Genomic DNA, 19,075 nt, shown 5'->3' with positions numbered 1-19,075 from the left:
TAGGAACTTGACTGTTTGACAAGACCTAGTCAAAAAAATGTCAGAACTTTTTTTGTTGATCAAAAGATCAATTTTCACCAAGTCTCCATCCCTGTGTCTAAACTTTTTCCTAACAATAATAACAAGATATGTTACTATGAAGGTCTCTTTATCACCTAATATAATAAAAGTGACTTGGATTATATGATTTCTAATATTTTTCAAGACATATTGCTTTATACCTAATATGAACTTATAACTAATATGAACATTTCTGCTGCTAATAGACTCAGAGATGATGAAAAAGGAAGAGGAAAAAAGAATGGCTACAGCTGCAAATTAACATTCAGATTTATTGGCATGTGATCCTTTTTATTTCCAAACATCCTCTTGACTTTAGACTCTATATCCAGAAACCACTTCTTGTTATCAGAGAGAATCATTCTGTCTTGGAAACAGAATCTCACTTGATGCTTAGTACTCATGAGCCTTCATTGTTTTCTTGATCCATGATAAGAAGCTGAAGATTCGAGTATAGACACGAGGATTTCTCCCATTTTTAAATCCATACGAGACAATACCCTGGGCCACTCTACCACACACTAGAGGACCTCCTGAGTCCCCCTAAAAGACACAGAAGTTTGAAAGTTAGGCAGAGCCACTCCTTCCAAACTCACTAATTCTTCCCTTATTTAAATGAGAACCAAGCTACTGAGGGACCCCAACCAGATGTGAAGAGACCTGAAACACATCATGGGTTTACAAGTCCTTATGGATTCTAGTTGCCCCTTTTGATTTGTTAGGAATTTAATCATTGCTGACACTCTTCCCAAAAGTTATTTCACTTTATATTACTCTGAGAAAACCTCACATTTCCCCAAATGTGTACATGTGTACAACTTTGTTTTCAGGGGAAACAAGGGTAACTCAACAACAATAATAATAAAAAATAATAATAGCATGACTTTAAGGTTTCAAAAACTCTTTATAAATATCTCATTTTATCTTTGCAGTAAAACTGGGATATAGAAGCTATTATCTTCATATTACAGAGGAAAAGCTGAGCCTACCAAAAATTAAGTGACTTTCTCTACACCATATAGCTATTAAGTCTAAGGCTGAATTTCTTCTTACTCCAGGTCCTGCATTCCATCAGCTACACCACCTTCTTCCCAATTACTTTTGGAATTTAGAATATGAGGGAATTATCCCATTTTCCTTGGAAAACTTTCTATTTCACATTCTGAACTTTCCCAAAAATGTTCAAGTAATGATATTGAAGTACCTTAAAAGAAGCCTTTTTCTCCTTAGGATCTCCAGCACACAACTGGGTAGACCTGTTGTAGTATCGCGGGTAGTTCTCCTTGCACTCCTTATCCTTACTCACTTTTAACTCCACCTCCTGCAGTGTGTTTGGGAATTTCTCTGCATCGTCACATCCCCAGCCTGCCACAATGCAGCTTTTCCCAGGCCTCAGCCTGTCTTTCATCCTGGGTAAGGGCAGGAGATTCACAGCTCTGTTCAGCTTGGCCTTCTTCTCCAGCTGTCACAGGGAGGAAGGAGATTCCAGGTCTCAGCAGCCCCCTCCCTAATCTCACAGCCAGTCTCTCCACCTCCCAGACACTTGGCGCTAGGAACCCACTAGAACCACAACTTCTTGGCTACTGAATAAAGAGATGAAGCAAATGTGAGAAGATAGAAAGGTAGAAAGGGGATCAGAGAGGCTTTCCTGTCTGGTGAGCCAGATTATGTATGTGCTAGAGGGGCTAGTACCTGAAGCAACATAATATCATTATTGTAGGTCTGGTTGTTATATTGAGGATGAGGAATAGCTCTGAGCACACCAATCTTCTGCTGGGTCTTTTCTGACTTCTTGATGTTATGTGCTCCCAGAATGATGCTGATGGAACTACAAAGAAGATTAAGGAAGTCACAGATGTGAAGTTCTTAGAGAATTTTCAGAGGACAGGCAGCCTAGTGATGTGGAAAGAGTGTGGTATCTGCACTCAAAGGATGCTAATGTTCATCCCAGTTCTACAACTTCCTGACTTTGGCCAAGACTATAAACTTCCCTGGGTGTCAGGTTCTTCCTCTGTCAAATGAAGAGGTTGGACTAGATATCTCTAAAATCTCTTCTAGTTCCATCGAGATGTTCTGTGACTTCATGACCCAGAGCCCCCAACCCTCAGACTCAGAGCTCACCTTGCAGCTGCTACCACCAAAGTAAAAAAGGTCCAGGCAGGAAAGGACTGAAATTGCATTACTTATGCCATTCCCCCAGAGGTACCTTTGTGCAGCTTTGTAGGCTCAGCGGTGTTCAGTCATGGATGACCCTGAGAAATGTTTGGAAGTTGTCAAATTTTGGCTGTTATCTCACATGACTTGATGCTGATCCCAGAAGTATTACAGAGTAGAGCTGGAAGCAGACCTAGATTTGCTTTTACTAAGCAAGTCCTCCTTACTCTTTAACTTCCTGGTACTGAACTTAAAACCAGGGTTAATAGGTTACCTCTCTGAGCCGTATATTTTTGATCAAAAAATAAAAACCAAATGCAAAGAAGTGGATCTAATGGGAAATAAATGCTCTGTGCTAGTCAGGCAGACATGTTGTGATACAGTAGATATAGGGCTGGGCATGGAGGCAAGAAAACTCTAGTCAAATTGAAGCTCCAGCATTTACTAGCTGTGTGCCCCTGCACAATTCTGCCTCCTATGAATACTACCTCATGAGAACACTCAGCTATAAAATGGGGGTAAGAGTAGCATTTATTTCACACAGGATTGTTGTGAGGATCAAATGAGATAACACTGTTATATCCCAGAACATAGTTTGTACTAAGAAAAAAGCTTATTCCCTTCTTTTCTCCACCTCTGCCATCCTGAGAGGGAAAGATTTCTTTAACAGTAGACTCTTCCTAGTCTTTAGGACACCCACCTATTCAGCCTGCATATAGAGCCAACTCTACTTGTAAGTGCTTCATGTCAGGGTTACAGGGATGTTGAGAAATTGCCAGGTTAATCTCTGAAGAGCTCACAAGGTTCCTTCTTTGTGAAAGGATGGGAGTTTGGGATGAGGGTGGGTTCAGCACATACTTCTAGGATCTCTCTTGGACACTTTGCTGTCCCCATTCAAAGCCTGCAGGGCTGTCAAAGGCAAAGGGTAGGGTCCCTGATCTGATGGCTTACCTTCCCCAGCAGTGAGCTGCTGTCAGCAAAAAGTCCTCTCGAACCAGGAATGCACCACATTTACTTTCTCTGTTTTCCAAACTGAACTTCAGATATGCCATGTATGGTCGGGAATGGGGCTTTGCTTCCCGGCCCCCAATGATCTCACCTAGAGAAGGAACCCCCTTGTGAGTCTTGAAGGTGGCACTATCCCTATATTCTGTGTTTCTCCAGGAAATTGGAACAAGATTGACAGATGATATGAGGTTTGAAGAAGGCTTAGAAAAGGAATGGAAGGTAGAATGTCAAATTTCATGGGAGAATCCCAGCAACTGAGATCCTGGATTCCTGAATCCTCTGATTGTTGAGAGTATATTCCCTCCCCAGGTCCCATCATTCTACTCTACAAAAAAAAAAAAAAAAAAAAAAAAAAAAAAAAGAAGAAGAAGAAGAAGATAATCCTTTGTCCAGAGCAATGTGGCCTCTACACCTAAAGATTAAAATGATGTGCTGTCTAAGGCTCAAAAACCTTTGGAAAATCTCCTAATATTCCCTACTTTTTGTGAGGTGAATTCAGTAACAGCCCTGGGGATGTTCCAAGACCAATAGTCCTCAGACAACACTTTTGAAGGTAACGACCTACAATCTGTCTGGAGGAATTAGGTACTTAGCAGAAGAAGGAGAGGATTTTGTAGCCGAAATCAAACTTTTTAGTATAGAAAATAGGAAAACTCACCAGCTCTAGCACCAGGAAATTGAAGCAAAATCACTAAGAGGGGAAACAGGAAATGCATCTTGCCACAGAGGGTATCCAAAGCAAATACTGCTTTTACCAGCAAGTCCCCAGAATTTATAGACTCTACAAAAGGAAGAATAGGAGGTGTTCAAATGACCTCATAACCCTCCTACTTAAAGCCATATATGTCTAAGCTGGGTCCCAGTGTTTAGTCACAAAGTCACACATTTAAAACATGCAGAAATGATTGAAGAACCAAGATTTCAACCACAGCCTGAATGAGTCATTGCAAGTTTCCTTTACCTACATGATGCAGGGACCAGAGAGGGCAGAGGGAGACAGAGCAGAGTCTCCCTTGAGGCAACTTAGTGAATTGGCAGCATAAAGCACCATAAGTAATCCAGACCTAACAAGTTTCTCAGCCCTTTAATGCAATTCATCATCTCAGCTTTCTCTTTGGTTTCTTCACCAAGAGAAAGTAACCCTTCCACCTGTTATCTTTACTTTACTACCATTCTCATTTTCTCCTACTTCATACTCTATTCATCCTACACACTACCTTTTAAAAAATGTATTTATTAAATATTATAAGCCTACATTCCCTATAGGTACTAGGATAGGCACTGGGTATTACAAAGATTAAAAATTAATCAGTCCCTCCCACAAAGGAAATTAAATTCTATCAACCCCAGCTCCACTTTCAATTTGTTGTTGTTCAGACTTTTCAATTAGGTTGACTTTTCATGATGACATTTTGAATTTTCTTGGCAAAGATACTGGAGTGACTTACTGTTTCCTTCTGTAGGTCATTTAACAGAGGAGAAACCTGAGGCAAAAAGGGTAAAATGACTTGTCCAGGACAAGTCCAGACAGCTATTGTCTAATACCAAATTTTTTTTTATTATAGCTTTTTATTTACAAGTTACATGCATGGGATTTATGCATTTGTGCATAATTTATGCATATGCAAGCATTTACAATTGCCAAAACTTTTTTTCCAATTTTTCCCTTCCTTCCCCCCATTCCCTCCCCCAGATGGTAGGCTGACCAATACATGTTAAATATGGTAAAGTACAAATTAAATACAATATAAGTATACATGTCCAAATAGTTATTTTGCTATACAAAAAGAATCGGACTTTGAAATAGTGTACAATTAGCCTGTGAAGAAAAGCAAAAATGCAGGTGTACAAAAATAGAGGGAATGGGAATTCTGTGTAGTGGTTCATACTCATCTCCTAGAGTTCTTTCGCTGGGTGTAGCTGGTTCAGTTCATTACTGCTCTATTGGAACTGATTTGGTTTATCTCATTGCTGGAGATGGCCAGGTCCATCAGAATTGATCATCATATAGTATTGTTGTTGAAGTATATAATGATCTCCTGGCCCTGCTCATTTCAGTCAGCATCAGTTTCTGTAAGTCTCTCAGGCCTTTCTGAAATCATCCTGCTGTTTATTTCTTATGGAACAATAATATTCCATAATATTCATATACCACAATTTATTCAGCCATTCTCCAATTAATGAGCATCCATTCAGTTACCAGTTTCTGGCCACTACAAAGAGACTTGCCACAAACATTCTTGCACATACAGGTCCCTTTCCCTTCTTTAAGATCCCTTTGGGATATAAGCCCAGAAGAAACATTGCTGGCTCAAAGGTTATGCACAGTCTGATAACTTTTTGAGCATAGTCCCAAATTGCTCTCCAGAATGGCTGGATGTATTCACAACTGATATCAAATGTGAACTTGTAATGGGCTGAGGTTTGAGCTGATGCACTGAGGTCCCAAGTACATGAGGCTAGATAGTAATTGGGCTATACTCTATTAATATACATGATTGGATAAAGAATGGTCCCTGCCCACTCTCCCTGCAAGTCCTGATGTGTTGTATAGGAAATGACGATTTTGGTGGGTGGAGGCAGAGAGAGAGGGAGGAAGACAAACTGGGGGAGAGATTGGGCTGGGTTCGAGACTCAGAGCTGCTGGTTGTGTGGCTGCTGGTCGAGCTAGCTTCTTGACTCAGCTGCACACATTGCTATCGCCGATTCTCTTCCACCTCCGATCCTTCTTCACTGAGAATAAAGACTTGCGATTTTCCCCTAACCTGAATTCCTGTCTCGTGCTGATCTTAAAATACACGATCTTAACATGAACTGAAAAAGATGAGCTTGAATCCAGGTTGTCACTCTCCCAATTCAGTTTCAAAGCTGTGAGCAAGCATGCCAGTGCTATTACAAATTCTCTCTCTCTGTCTCTGACATAGCTTTTAAATTTTACACACTCATACATATGCCCATACTTACACACATATATAATACATATTGAGAATTTTTCTTATTTTAAGCATAAGCACCTATATCTGATATAAAAATGAGTTAGATGACCAAAAAAAGCTTAAGGTTATAGTATTTAAACTCTATCCAGCCTTTCAATTTCTTTTTTCTCAACAGTATTTTATTTTTTCAAATATGTGCAAAGATACTTTTTATTTTTGTAAGACTTTTCTTTCAAGTTTTTCTCCTTCCCTCTCTTATCTTCCCCTCTTCAAGACAATAAGTAGTCTTGAATGATACCTCTTTTTCTTTCCATAGAGAGTGACTCCATGTCCCTCAGCTCCTCCTTTTATGCTGATGGACTTCTACTATAATACAAAGAACAGGCAGCTGTGAAGGATTCTCATTTCCAAATACTAAAGATTTCTTCAGAGGTGAAAAAGAAAATTACAATGGTGATAGAAACTGGAACTTTGATTGAAATGTTTGAAGGAGAAAACAGGACATTAGACCTCTCCTAGCTTCAGTTTTCTCCTGTCAATAGGGCAGAAAATGAGAGCTCAGTAGATAGCATACTAGTCTGAGAGTCAGGAAGACCTTCTTCTCTCACAGGTTAATTGTTGGAGTCAAATAAAATAATTTATGTAGAAAGCTTTTATTAAATGTAAGGATTATTATTCTCATAAAGGTCATTAAAAATCCATATTGAGCAAAGATACAGATCCAGCCTATAGGTACATATGGCATTTCCAGAAGAGGCTCCGGGGGATATCAGGCAAAGTACCTCAAAACTTACACTTCTCTTTCTCAGACACTGCTAAAGAAAATGAGGACTCCTCAAACTTTGAGGTATGTTCAAGTCTAGGGAAGCAGCAGCAAGAGACTTCAGTAAGAAGGATAAAAGACTATAAAACTGGAGAAAGATGGACTGGAAGAGACTGAATGACCCAGGCAAGTATAGAGGTGGTTTCTGAAAGTGTGAGTTTTTTCATTAGTCTATGAAGATCTGGCTTATCACAGAGTAAGTGAATATTGAAGTATGGGTATGTTAGACATTTCTTAGTTGTCTCCAAATGGTTGTACTTTCTTCCTGATGTCTTCATTATTTTAGGGGGGAAAGAAAAGGATCAGAATTTCTATAGAAGTTACTATGAGCCTACTATAAAAAGCAGTGTTTAAAGTACTTTAAAAATATGATCTAACTTGATACTTTACTTTCTAAATGCTTGAGGGCTTTAGGGACCACTGACCTCTTCCTCTTATAGCTCAGCATCATTAAATTCAAGTTCACAAATTTTAAAAATATTTGTGCCTATTAATAACTATTTCAAAATAATTTCTTTCTTTTCTAATGCAATGCAGATTATTTATTTCATTTAAAAATATTACTGTAAGAAGGGATCCATAGGCTTCATCAAACAAGCATTATAATCAGAAAGATGAAGAATCCTAGCTCTTATAGTAAGCAGGATTCCACAGCGTAGCTGCTGGAAATGGAACTAAGGAATGGCCACACTAGAATTCACATGGTTGAGTCTATGTTATGGGCCAGAACTTGAAACAAGGTACTAAGTGGGATTGAGGAGACAATGGTTAAATCTAGTTTCGCATTGATTTAATCCTACAACAAATAATGGTTTCCTAGTGATATGATGATTGGTTTGTACTCAGTGTGGAGCATATAAGCAAGAAGCTCCCAGGGCCAAAAAAGACAAGCGCACTAGAATCTCTCAGAGGTTGAGACAGATTCATTGCAGCGTCCACCTTTGTGGTGGCTGGAGGCTGAAGGACAGACCTTTGGATTCAGAGAGATTCAGAGGGCAGAGAAGGAGACAGGAGCTCAATGTCTTGGAACCAAGGAGAGAGATAGGCCTTTAAGAAAATTAACTGGGCCCCAGGAAAGGAGACAAGACTTTGAAGGAGACAATAAAGAATTTGGACTTTAACACCTGGCTGTACTTGTGGTAATTACTGAACTGAAATGAAGGCTTCTCACAGAGACCCTAAGAAATCCTCAACACAGAGCATTACATTTTAGAGAGAACATTACAAGTCTACATAAGAATGTTTATTGGAGGTGGGAGGGAAGATTTTTTAGACCAGTGGTCCTCAAGGCACGGTTTAGAGAATCCTGGGGATCTCTGAAACCCTTTTAGAGGGTCTACAAATTCAAAAATAGTTTTTATTTCCAGTATGGTAAATGCCTATAAATATAACCCAAATAAACAAAAATGCTTTGGAGAGATCCTCAATAATTTTTAATAGGATAAAGATATTGAAAACAAAAGTTTGAGAACCACTGCATTAGACCATATATAGTTATTTATCAAATAAATATATAGTGGATATTAGAAACAGAGTACTGAACTAAGGTTTGTAATAATGGTAGAAGCTGAGTAGTGTGCTAAATTACAAGAGGAAAGCAATGAAAAATAAGATCTTCCCTGCCCTCCAGAAACCGACAATTGCAATTAATGGAATACTGATACAACCACAAATTTAATCGCAAAATATGATCATAGCTAATATTTATATAGACATTTAAGGTTTGCAATGTGCTTTTCAAATATCTCATTTGATCCTCACAGCAACTTTGGTAAGTAGATAATATTATTATGGTCATTTTACAAGTGGGGAAAACTAAAGCACACAAATATGAAGTGAGACTATTTATTGCATCATCTATCTGCTTCTATATGTGATTAGAAACAATAAGTATTAATAAATGTTAAATTCACATAGAAAAGAAATAATTTCTGATTTGGAGGTGGGAATATCAGGACGGTTTGTCACTGCATCTAGTTAAATAATGTAATGGTATGATTAAGAAAGATACTGGGTTCTCTAAATCCTGAGTTCTCTCAAATCAAGATGTATAGTATGCTAGACATGGAAGCAGATCAAATCCTGCAAAACTCTCTTTTTTATAAGTGTGTGTGTGAGAGAGAGAATGTGTGTGTGTGTATTTTTAAAAGTCCATAACTCTTTACTAATATTACCTCATTTGGTTCTTGTAACAACTTTCAGGGGACATACTAGTGTTATCATTTTACAGTTGAGGCAGAGAGAGGTGAAATGACTTGCACATAGCCATATAGTGGTAAGTATCTAAGAAAACTTTGAATTCAGGTCTATTCTGACTCCAGGTGTGATATTTGATCCTCTGTACTAGTAGTCCTTTATGCTCATGATAATAATAATTAATAATTCTCACGAGTTAAGTAATATGATTGACTTGTATTTCTCTGCCTCTACAATGTGTAAAGTTAGAATACTTTTATTAAGCAAATGAACTTTCTTGCTTGCCTAATTCTTGCAATCTGGAAGACTGAAAATTCAGGGAAACATGTTCCAACATCGGCATTTGGTTTTGCCACAGGGTTTGTGATACAAAGGGCAAAAAAATTGATTTTACTAATACTGTCTTCTAGTATGATTAAGTCTTTTGCTTAACCTAACCACTGAGCCAATGAATAAATGATGAATAATATTGTGTTTGGAAGGCATAAAGGTGAAGAATTGTTTTCATTTGAGGAATATACAAACTGTGATATATGAATGTCCTGGATTGCTGAGAAAAACTAAATATGAAGAATTTGGAGAAACAAGGGAAATCTTGTAAGGTGCTATAAAGACAGCCAAGCAGAAGCAGGAAAATGCTGTGAACAATGACAATAATCAGAAAAATGAAAATCATAGTCAAAAGTTGTTGCAATCAGATTAATTGAAGTGAACCAATTTAGTCCTGTAAAATAAAAGTGCAACACATCTCTGTACATGGTAGAGGAGTGGAGGATACATGAAAAACAAAATAAAATTTCAGTCATTTTCACACAAAATTCTTTCCTTTCCTCCTACAGAGGATATGGGGACCAGGTAGAAAGAAATGATTGCTTTGTTTTCTAAAGGATTAATAGAATTAGTAGGAGGAAAATCATTGGAAGTATCTGATAGAAGCAGCTTGATGGGGCAGTGGATAGAATTCTAAGCCTGGAGAAGATTTTAAATCTAGCTTCAAACACTTAGTTGCATCAAACTAAGCAAAACACTTAATTTCTGTCTGCCTCTGTTTCCTTATATATTAATTGGAGATCTGCATAGCAAGACGATACCTGACTCTGAGTATTATTTTAAGGCTTAAATAAAATAATTTATGGAAAGGACTTAGCATAATGCTTTCTTAGCGTATAGTAAGTACTTACCAAATGCTTATTTCCCTTTTTCCTTTCCTTTCTTTTCCCTTCCCTTCCTTTAGTATTCATTCCCTTACCTTGATTTTTCTTCCCTTTCTCTTTTTTCCTTTCCTTTTGCTTCCCTGTACTTCCATCCTTTATCTTCACTTGCCTTTCTTTTTCTTCCCTTCCCCTCTTTAGTCTTTCCTTTATTTTTCTTCCCTTCCTTTCCCTTCCCTTCCTAATATGTAAGAGGAACATGACTGACACTATGACTGAATGTTGATCTTAAATAAAGTATCCTGGTAGTAGATGTGAGGGGTAAAAGTATAGAGGACTGATAAATATGTACTTGGGTACTTGAGTGTTGAGACCTAGCCAAAAATATGGTAGGACTTCTTTGTTGATCAAAAGATCAATTTTCACAAAGTCTCTATTCCTGTGTCTAAAGTTTTCCCTAATATTAACAACAATATGTGTTACTATGAAGGTCTCTTTATCACCTAATGTAATTAAAGCGACTTGGATTTTATATTATTTTTAATATTCTTCAGGCCATATTGCTTTATAACCAATATGAACATTTCTGTTGGTAATGTGTTATAGACCCAGAGATAATGAAAAATAAAAGAATGGCTACAACTGCAAATTAAGTTTCAGGTTTATTGGGATATGGTCCCTCTTCTTTTCCACACAAGCTCTTGGCTTTAGCCTCTATATCCAGTGAGCACTTCTGGTTATCAGAGATTATGAATCTTGATGCTTAGTACTCATGAGCATTCATTGTTTTCTTGATCCATGATAAGAAGCTGGAGATCCGAGTATAGACACGAGGATTTGTCCCATCTGGGTTTCCATAGGAGACAATGCCCTGGGCCACTTTACCACACACTAGAGGACCTCCAGAGTCCCCCTAAAGGACACAGAAGATTGACAGTTAAGCAGAATCACTCCTTCCAAACCCATTAATTATTTATTTTTTTAAAGGAGAACCAAGGTATTGTGGGGCCCCAAACAGGTGTGGAGAGTCTTGGAACAAACCATGGATTTTCAAGTTCTTATGGATTCTAGTTCCCCTTTTAATTTATTAAGAAGCCATTCATCTCTCACATTCTTCCCAATAGTTACTTCACATTAAGTTGCACTGAGAAAACCTTACATTTACCCAAATGTGTACATTTATACAATCATCATTTAAAGGAGGAACAAGCATAATTCAACCACAAAAATAAGAAAAATAACAATATCAGGATTTTAAGGTTTCAAAAGTCCTTTACAAATATCTCATTTTATCTTCACAATGATCCCCAGACACAGGAAAAATTGTTATCCTAATATTACAGAGGAGAAAACTGTGGCTAGGAGAGATTCAATGACTTTCTCTGTGTGGTATAGCTATTAAGTGTCTGAGGCTGAATTTCTTCTTACCCCAAGTCCTGCACTTCCTCAGCTACACCATATTCTTTCTAATTACTTTTGCAAACTGCAATATAAAGAAATCATCTCATTTCCTTTGAAAAACCCTTTCTACTTAATATTCTGACCTTTCCGAAATATGTTCAAATCAGTTTTTTATTATAAATAATATTTTAGTTTTCCCCTAGTAACATCTCAAGAAAATCTTTAGCATTCATTTTTTATGAGATTTTGAGGTCCAAATGTTTTCCCTTCTTTCCTTCCCTCCTCTTCCAAATATAATAGGCATAATAATTGACATAGTTTATACATGTGCTATTATGTAAAACGTATTTCCATCTTGGTCACAGTTGTAAAAGAAAAAAACAGATCAAAAGAAAAAAAAGAAACCATGAGAAAGAATAAAGTGAGTGAAAAAATGCTTTGATCTGGTCTTAGAGTTCATAAGTTCTTTATCCAGATAAAGATAATCATTGTACTTCTTTTGGATCATTGTATTGCTGAGAAGAGCTAACTCATTCATAGTTGATTATCACACAAATTTTTTTCATACTATGTAAAATGTTTTCTCGTTCTTCACATTTTTTTTTTGCATCAGTTTGTCCAAGTGTTCCAGGTTTTTCTGAATCTATCTGTTTATCATCAAATCAGTTTTTAAACAAGTAAGGAAATTGAATTACCTGAAAAGAAGCCTTTGTCTCCTTAGGATCTCCAGCGCATATCTGGGTAGGACTGTTGTAGTATTTGAAGTTTTTGCACTCTTTATCTTTTCTCACTGTTAAATCCACCTCCTGCAGTGTGTTCGGGTATTTCCCTGTATGGTTACTCCCCCAGCCTGTCACAGTACATGTCATCCCAGGCCTCATCCTGCCCTTATTCCACGGCAAGTCTAAGACCTTCACAGCTCCATTCAGCTCAGCCTTCTTCTCCAGCTGTCACAGGGAGGAAGGAGATTCCAGGTCTCAGCATCCCCCTCCCCAAACTAACACCACAGAGCCCGTCTCCCCACCTCCCAGACACCCAGTGCTAGTAACCCACTAGAACCACAACTTCTTGGCTACTGAATAAAGAAATGAGGCAAGTGTTAGAAGAGAGAATGGTAGATCGTAGAAAAGAAATCAGAGAGACTTCCCTTTCTGGTGAGCCAGAGTATGTATGTTCTAGAGGGGGGCTACAACCTGAAGCAACATAATATCATTTTTGCCGGTCTTGTCGCTAAATCGAGGATGAGGAATAGCTCTGACCACAGGAATTCTCTGCTGGGTCTTTTCTGGCTCCTTGATGTTATGTGCTCCCAGAGTGATTATTATGGAACTATAAAGAAGATAATGGAAGTCACAGATATGAAATTCCTAGAAAATTCTCAAAGAGACAGGCAGCCTAGTGAAGTGGAAAGAGAATCATATTTGCACTCAAAGGATGCTAATGTTCATCCCATTTCTACTCCTTCCTGACTTTGTCCAAGATCATAAGCTTCTCTGGGCACCAGGTCCTTAATCTGTCTAAAGAACAGGGTAGATTAGTTAGGCTCTAAGGTCCCTTCCAGTTCTATGGAGGTGATCTGTGATGCCATAATCTCTGAGCCCCCAGATCTCAGACTCAAACAGAGCCAAAGAGACTCGGCAGCTGCCTCCACTGAAGTAAATGAGGTCCAGACAGGAAAGGACTGAACTTGCATTACTGAATGTCCTTTCCCATAGGGAATGCTCCCCTTTTGTCCAAATTTTGAGACTCAGAAGTTTTCAGGATCATAGAGGTCCTAAGAAAAGTGTAAATTGTCAAAATTTGACTGATTTCAAAGCTGTATAATAGAGATAGTAGCAGGATAATATACCTCACACATGTCAGTTGTGAGGATCAAATGAGATATAATTAGCATAATTCCTAGTATGTAGTAGGTACTATATACATACCTATTCCTTTCCTTTCCTTATCTGAACTTTGCTATCCCAGTAGGAAAGGTTTCTTCAACATAAGATCTTTCTCATTCTTTAGGATAGAGCCCACATAATGAGCCATAGATTCATCCTCCATAAAGAGCTGATCCTACCTATAAATGCCTCGTGTTAGGGTAACAGGATGTAGAGAAGTTGCCAGGTTAATCTCTGAAGGGGTCATGAGGTTCCTTCTTTGTAAAGGGATGAGAGTTTGGGATCAAGGAGCTTATATTTTAGGATCTCTCCTAGACAACCTATTGTCCCCATTCCCAAAGCCTGCAGGGCTGTCAAAGGCAAAGGGTAGGGCCCCTGATCTGATGGCTCACCTTCCCCTGCAGTGAGCTGCAGTAAGCAAAAAGTCTTCTCGAACCAAGAAAGCACCACATCTATGTTTTTTTCCATCTTTGTTGATGAAAGTCACAAATGCCATGTATGGCCGGGAATGGGGCTTTGACTCATGGCCTCCGATGATCTCACCTATAGAAAAAAATTCCATTGTAAATCTTAGAAGAGGGACTATTCCCATATTCTGGCATTCTCTTAAAATTAGAACAAGATTGACAAATGATCTGGGACTTAAAGAAGGCTTATAAAAGGAAAGGGAGGTAAAATGATAAACTCTGTTGTAGAAGACAAGTGACTAAGATCCTGAGTTACTGAGTCTCCCAGATGATTTGAGTATTAAATTTCCTCTGTAGAACCCATTTTTTCTGCTCCAAAAAAGGGAAATGGCAATCATTTGTCTGAACCAATTCTACTTCAAACAAGAAAAGTTTGAAGTTTAAAATGACAAGACTAATTTTTCAGACAGCTACATGCTCAAAGACCTTTGAAAAATGCTCACCCAATATTCCCTATTTTTTTTTCCTGAGGTAAATTCAGCATGACTCTGTGAATGGTCCAAGAAGAGTACTACTCACAGAAGTTTGGAGGCCAAACATCTACAATAGGTCTGGAAGAATTAGGTATTTAGCAGGGGAAGAAGCAGGGCATTTTTGGACAAACTCAAACTATTTAGGATGAGGAAATAGGAGAACTCACCAGCTGTAGCACCAGGAGATTGAAGCAAAGTCACTAAGAGAGGAAACAGGAAATACATCTTGCCAGAGAGGGTAGACAAACCAAGTTGCTTTTACCTCTGAGACCCCAAAATTTATGGCCTCTACAAGGGAAGGAGAGGAAGTGTGCATGTAACCTCACAGCCTTCCAAATTAGGTCTATATACATTGAAGATGGATACCAGTGCTCAGTCACAAAACCATTTAAATGATACAAATCTTTGGGTTAGATAAAACAAAAATAACTGAAGAACCAAGGTTTCAACCACAGCCTGAATGAGTCACTGCTAATGACATTTACCAATAGGATGTAGGGTGATGGGAGAGAGAGAGTAGAAAGAGTCTCAAGGTTACAAACCCTTGATGCAAAAGGCTGTCTTACACTCAGATTAGGGAATTGGCAGCATTTAGTGCAGTATATAATTGATACCTACTAGGTTTCTCAACCCTCAGATGTCATTAACCCTCTCAGTCTTCTTTCTTATCAAGAGTAACCTTTCCACCTGTATCCTTTGTCTTACTATTCTCATTTTTCCAAGTCTTTATCTATCACACTCACTACCTTTTAACTTTCTCTTTAATTACTTGAAATATAAATTAATACCTACATTACATATGCATAGTCAAATGACAAGATACCAGATAGCAAAAAAAGGTAAGAAAATTATATAGATAATTGAAAAAGTGAATTTTCTCATTGTTTCCACAATCTGATCTCAGAGAGCAAAACTAGCCATTATAAATTTAGTTTCTTTTGTTTCTCTTGCCCATTTTCTAATGCAAGAAATAATAAATTGGTATCAAATTATATAATGGCTATATATTAGAAAATAGATAAGTGAAAATCAAGAAACATTTTGAAGAAAAACAAATTTCCAAATACTGATCACTCAAAAATAAAATTTGTGTTTTACACCAACAGAACTCTTTTTTATTAAACATGTTCAAAACCTTTAAAGATATCCCCATATTTGTCATATTGTGCAAGAAAATAGACTAAAAGGGGGAAAAAAAACTATGAGAAAGAAAAACAAACAAAAATGGGTGACAATACTATGCTTCAATCCACATTCAATCTCCATAGTGCTCTCTTTGGATGCAGATGACATTTTCCACACCAAATCTAATGGAACTTTCTTGGATAACCACATTAATGAGAAGATTCTCAAGTCCATACACATAAGCTTGCTATTCCTGTGTAAAATGTTCTCCTGATTCTGCTCACTTTCTTCTGCATTAATTCATTTAAATCTTTCCAGGCTTTTCTGAAATCAGGTTGCTCGTCATTTCTTATAGAATAACAATATTCCATTACATTCATATACCATAACTTATTCAGCCATTCCTCATAGACTCAATTTCCAATTCCTTGCCTCTGCAAAAACAACTGCTACAAACATTTTTGCATATGTGGGTCGTCTTCCCTCTTTTATTATCTCTTTGGAATACAGACCTAAGAGTGACACTGCTGGATCAAAAGATAGGCAGTTTTGTAGTCCTTTGCACATAGTTCCAAATTGCTTACCAGAATGATTGAATCATTTCACAACTCTACCAAGAACACATTCTCACTACCTTTTACAAAAAAAAAAAAAATGTTTCTTAAATATCTATTAAACTATGTTCCCTACCAACACTGTGCTAGACACCAGACATTATGAGGGTTAAAAATTAAAAATTAAATTTGGAGCAGTATTGCCCCAAAGCAATATAAATTTGATTAATCCTAGCTCTACTTTCAATTTGTTGTTGTTCAGTCTTTTTGGTCATATCTGATGCTTCATGACATAATTTGGAGTTTTCTTGGCAAAGATACTGGAGTACTTTGCTATTTCCTTCTCTAAGTCTGTTCACAGATGAGAAAACTGAGACAAACCAGGGTAAATAACTTGCTCAGGGTCCTAAAGCTAGTGTCTGAAACCAAATTTGAATTCATGAAGATAAGCCTGAATCCCAGCCTGAAACTCTCTCATCGAGCCCCATAGATGATAAACACACATAAACCATTACAAACTCTCAGATATAATTTTTTTAAAATTATAGACACATAACACATATGCATACTTAACACACCTACATAGATATCTGTCCAGACCATTTTCTTCATTTAAACACAGAAGCATTTATCTGATATAAAAATCACATGATCATAAAAAGCTTAAGATCATATCTCTTAAAATGTATCCAGCCTTTCAATTTCTTTTTTTTTTTTTCTTAATACTGTTTGGTTTTTCTCACTCTCTCTGTTATTTGCTTGCTTCTTTCTTTTTCCTCCTTCTTGATCGAATTTTTCATGTGTAGCAAGATAACTGTATAAGTATGTATACTTAAATTGTATTTAACATGCATTTTAACATATTTAACATGTATTGGACTACCTGTCAGCTGGGGAGGGGGTGTGGGGAAGGAGGGGAAAATTTGGAACAAAAGGTTTTTCAAGGATCAATGTTGGAAAAATTACCCATGCATATGTTTTGTAAATAAAAAACTTTAATTAAAAAATATCATTTTGTTTTTCCAAATACATGTAAAGATTGTTTTCAAGATTCATTTTTGTAAGACTTTTGTTCTTTTCTTCATCCCTCTTTTACTTCCCATTCCTCTAAGACAGCAAGCAATTTGACATAAAACCTGTCTTTTTCAAAAGAGGCTCATAAATGTTAAAAGGATTGCTCAAATTGGCATCAGTGGTGAGTAACAGACATAATTCGAAATTAGGTCTAGGTTCTGTGCTTTTGGCCCTATGTCATGCTCAGGACTTCTGTTTTGCTGTGATTCCCTTCACTTTAACAAAGGATTCAAAGTTCCCTTTTTAAAAAAGGAGAACCATTCTGGCTTAACTACTCTGGTGAAGGAGAGAATGATCTTGCTTTCTCTTGCCATAGAGAGTGATTCCATGTTTCATCCCCAGGTCCTCATTCTTTGATAATGGACTAATATTATAGAACAACAGAACAGGCAGGAGCTCAAAAGACTGAAGTTTTCTCCACAAATGAAAGAAAATTCTCACGGTGACAAGGAGAGACTGCGAAGGCTGATTGAAGTGTTTGAGTTTTTTTGTCCCTTTTAGGCCTGGTTTTGGGGCTGGATAAAACAACACAGCTGAAGTGCCATTGCTTTACAGATGGAAAATTAGATCTCTTCTAGCCTCAGTTTTCTCATGTGTATAGTGCAGAGAATGAAAGCACTGTGAATAGTATGGTAGTCAGAGTTAGGAAGATCTTCTCTCACAAGGTAGTTGTTTGAATCAAATAAAATCACTTGTATAGAAAAGTTTCATTAGTTGCAAAGAATTATTATTCTCTTAAAAAAATCAGTAAAAACACATATTGAGCAAAGGCAGAGATCTAGGCTATAGATACATATTTCATTAATAGAAGAGTCTCCAGGTGCAGTCAAAGTAACTCAAATCCTGGTCTTCTGGCTCTCAGATATTGCTAAAGGAAATGAGGAGTGCTCAAACTTTGAGCTATATTCAGATCTTGTGAAGCAAGCAGGCGGAGACTTCAATAAGGATACATGACCAGCTAGAAACTTGTGGAAAGATGGAGTAGAAGATACTAAAAGATCCAGGTATACAGGTGGTTTTTAAGGTTTCAGTTTTTTATTAGTCTATTGTGATGACCTCGTATTTTAAAATCAGCCGGAGTCAGGAATTCAGGTTAGGGGAAAATCGTCAGTCATTATTCTCAGTGAAGAAAGATCGGAGGTGGAAGAGAATCGGCGATAGCAATGTGTGCAGCTGAGTCAAGAAGCTAGCTAGACTAGAGGCCACGAGATCAGCACCACCAGAGTAGAACCCAGGCCCAATCTCTCCCAGCCTCTCTTCCTGTCTCTGCCTCCACGCACCAAAATCGTCATTTCCTATACAATACATCAGGACTTGCAGAGAGTGGGCGGGGGGCCATTCTTTATCCAAGCATGTATATTAATAGGGTATAGTCCAATTACTATTTAGCCTCATGTGCTTGGGACCTTAGTGCATCAACTCAATCCTCAGCCCATTACAGTCTATGAAAAGCTGACTTGTCACAGAACAAGTGTTGTAATGTGAGCTTATTGGACATTTCCTGCTTGTCACCAAATGGTTGCAATTTCCCTCTTGATCTTTTAATTCTTTTGGGGGGAAAGGAAGGGAGTAAGAATTTATATTGAAGTTACTATGGGTCTATTATAGAGAGCAGTGTGTTAAATACTTTCAAAATATGATTTCACTTGATCCTTTTACCTTGGGATGAATATTTACCCCATTTGGGTTTTTTGGGGGTTTTTAAGGACCACTTCCTCTTATAACTCAGCATCATTTAATTGAAGTTCATGAACTTTTAAAATATTG

General features: G+C 37.5%; 2 protein-coding genes across 2 annotated transcripts; both read right to left on the bottom strand.

The window, feature by feature from the left end:
* Window positions 1–312: 312 nt before the first annotated feature.
* On the bottom strand, window positions 313–3,983 carry LOC116421564 (granzyme B(G,H)-like). The gene is made up of 5 exons (XM_031952282.1): window positions 3,881–3,983; window positions 3,166–3,313; window positions 1,753–1,888; window positions 1,265–1,522; window positions 313–603 (listed from the first exon to the last, which is right to left on the bottom strand). The coding sequence occupies exons 1-5, from the start codon at window positions 3,936–3,938 to the stop codon at window positions 454–456; spliced, it is 750 nt and encodes a 249-aa protein (XP_031808142.1). The 5' UTR covers window positions 3,939–3,983; the 3' UTR covers window positions 313–453.
* Window positions 3,984–10,977: 6,994 nt separating this feature from the next.
* On the bottom strand, window positions 10,978–14,864 carry LOC100920867 (granzyme B). Its single transcript, XM_031952281.1, has 5 exons — window positions 14,723–14,864; window positions 14,008–14,158; window positions 12,923–13,058; window positions 12,425–12,676; window positions 10,978–11,241 (listed from the first exon to the last, which is right to left on the bottom strand). The coding sequence occupies exons 1-5, from the start codon at window positions 14,778–14,780 to the stop codon at window positions 11,092–11,094; spliced, it is 747 nt and encodes a 248-aa protein (XP_031808141.1). The 5' UTR covers window positions 14,781–14,864; the 3' UTR covers window positions 10,978–11,091.
* Window positions 14,865–19,075: the final 4,211 nt, after the last annotated feature.

Source organism: Sarcophilus harrisii, chromosome 2 (assembly GCF_902635505.1).
Source record: "Sarcophilus harrisii chromosome 2, mSarHar1.11, whole genome shotgun sequence".
NCBI classification, from domain to species: Eukaryota; Metazoa; Chordata; class Mammalia; order Dasyuromorphia; family Dasyuridae; genus Sarcophilus; species Sarcophilus harrisii.
Note: the sequence above shows the minus strand (reverse complement) of the source record. Positions and strands in the feature narration are given on the sequence as shown.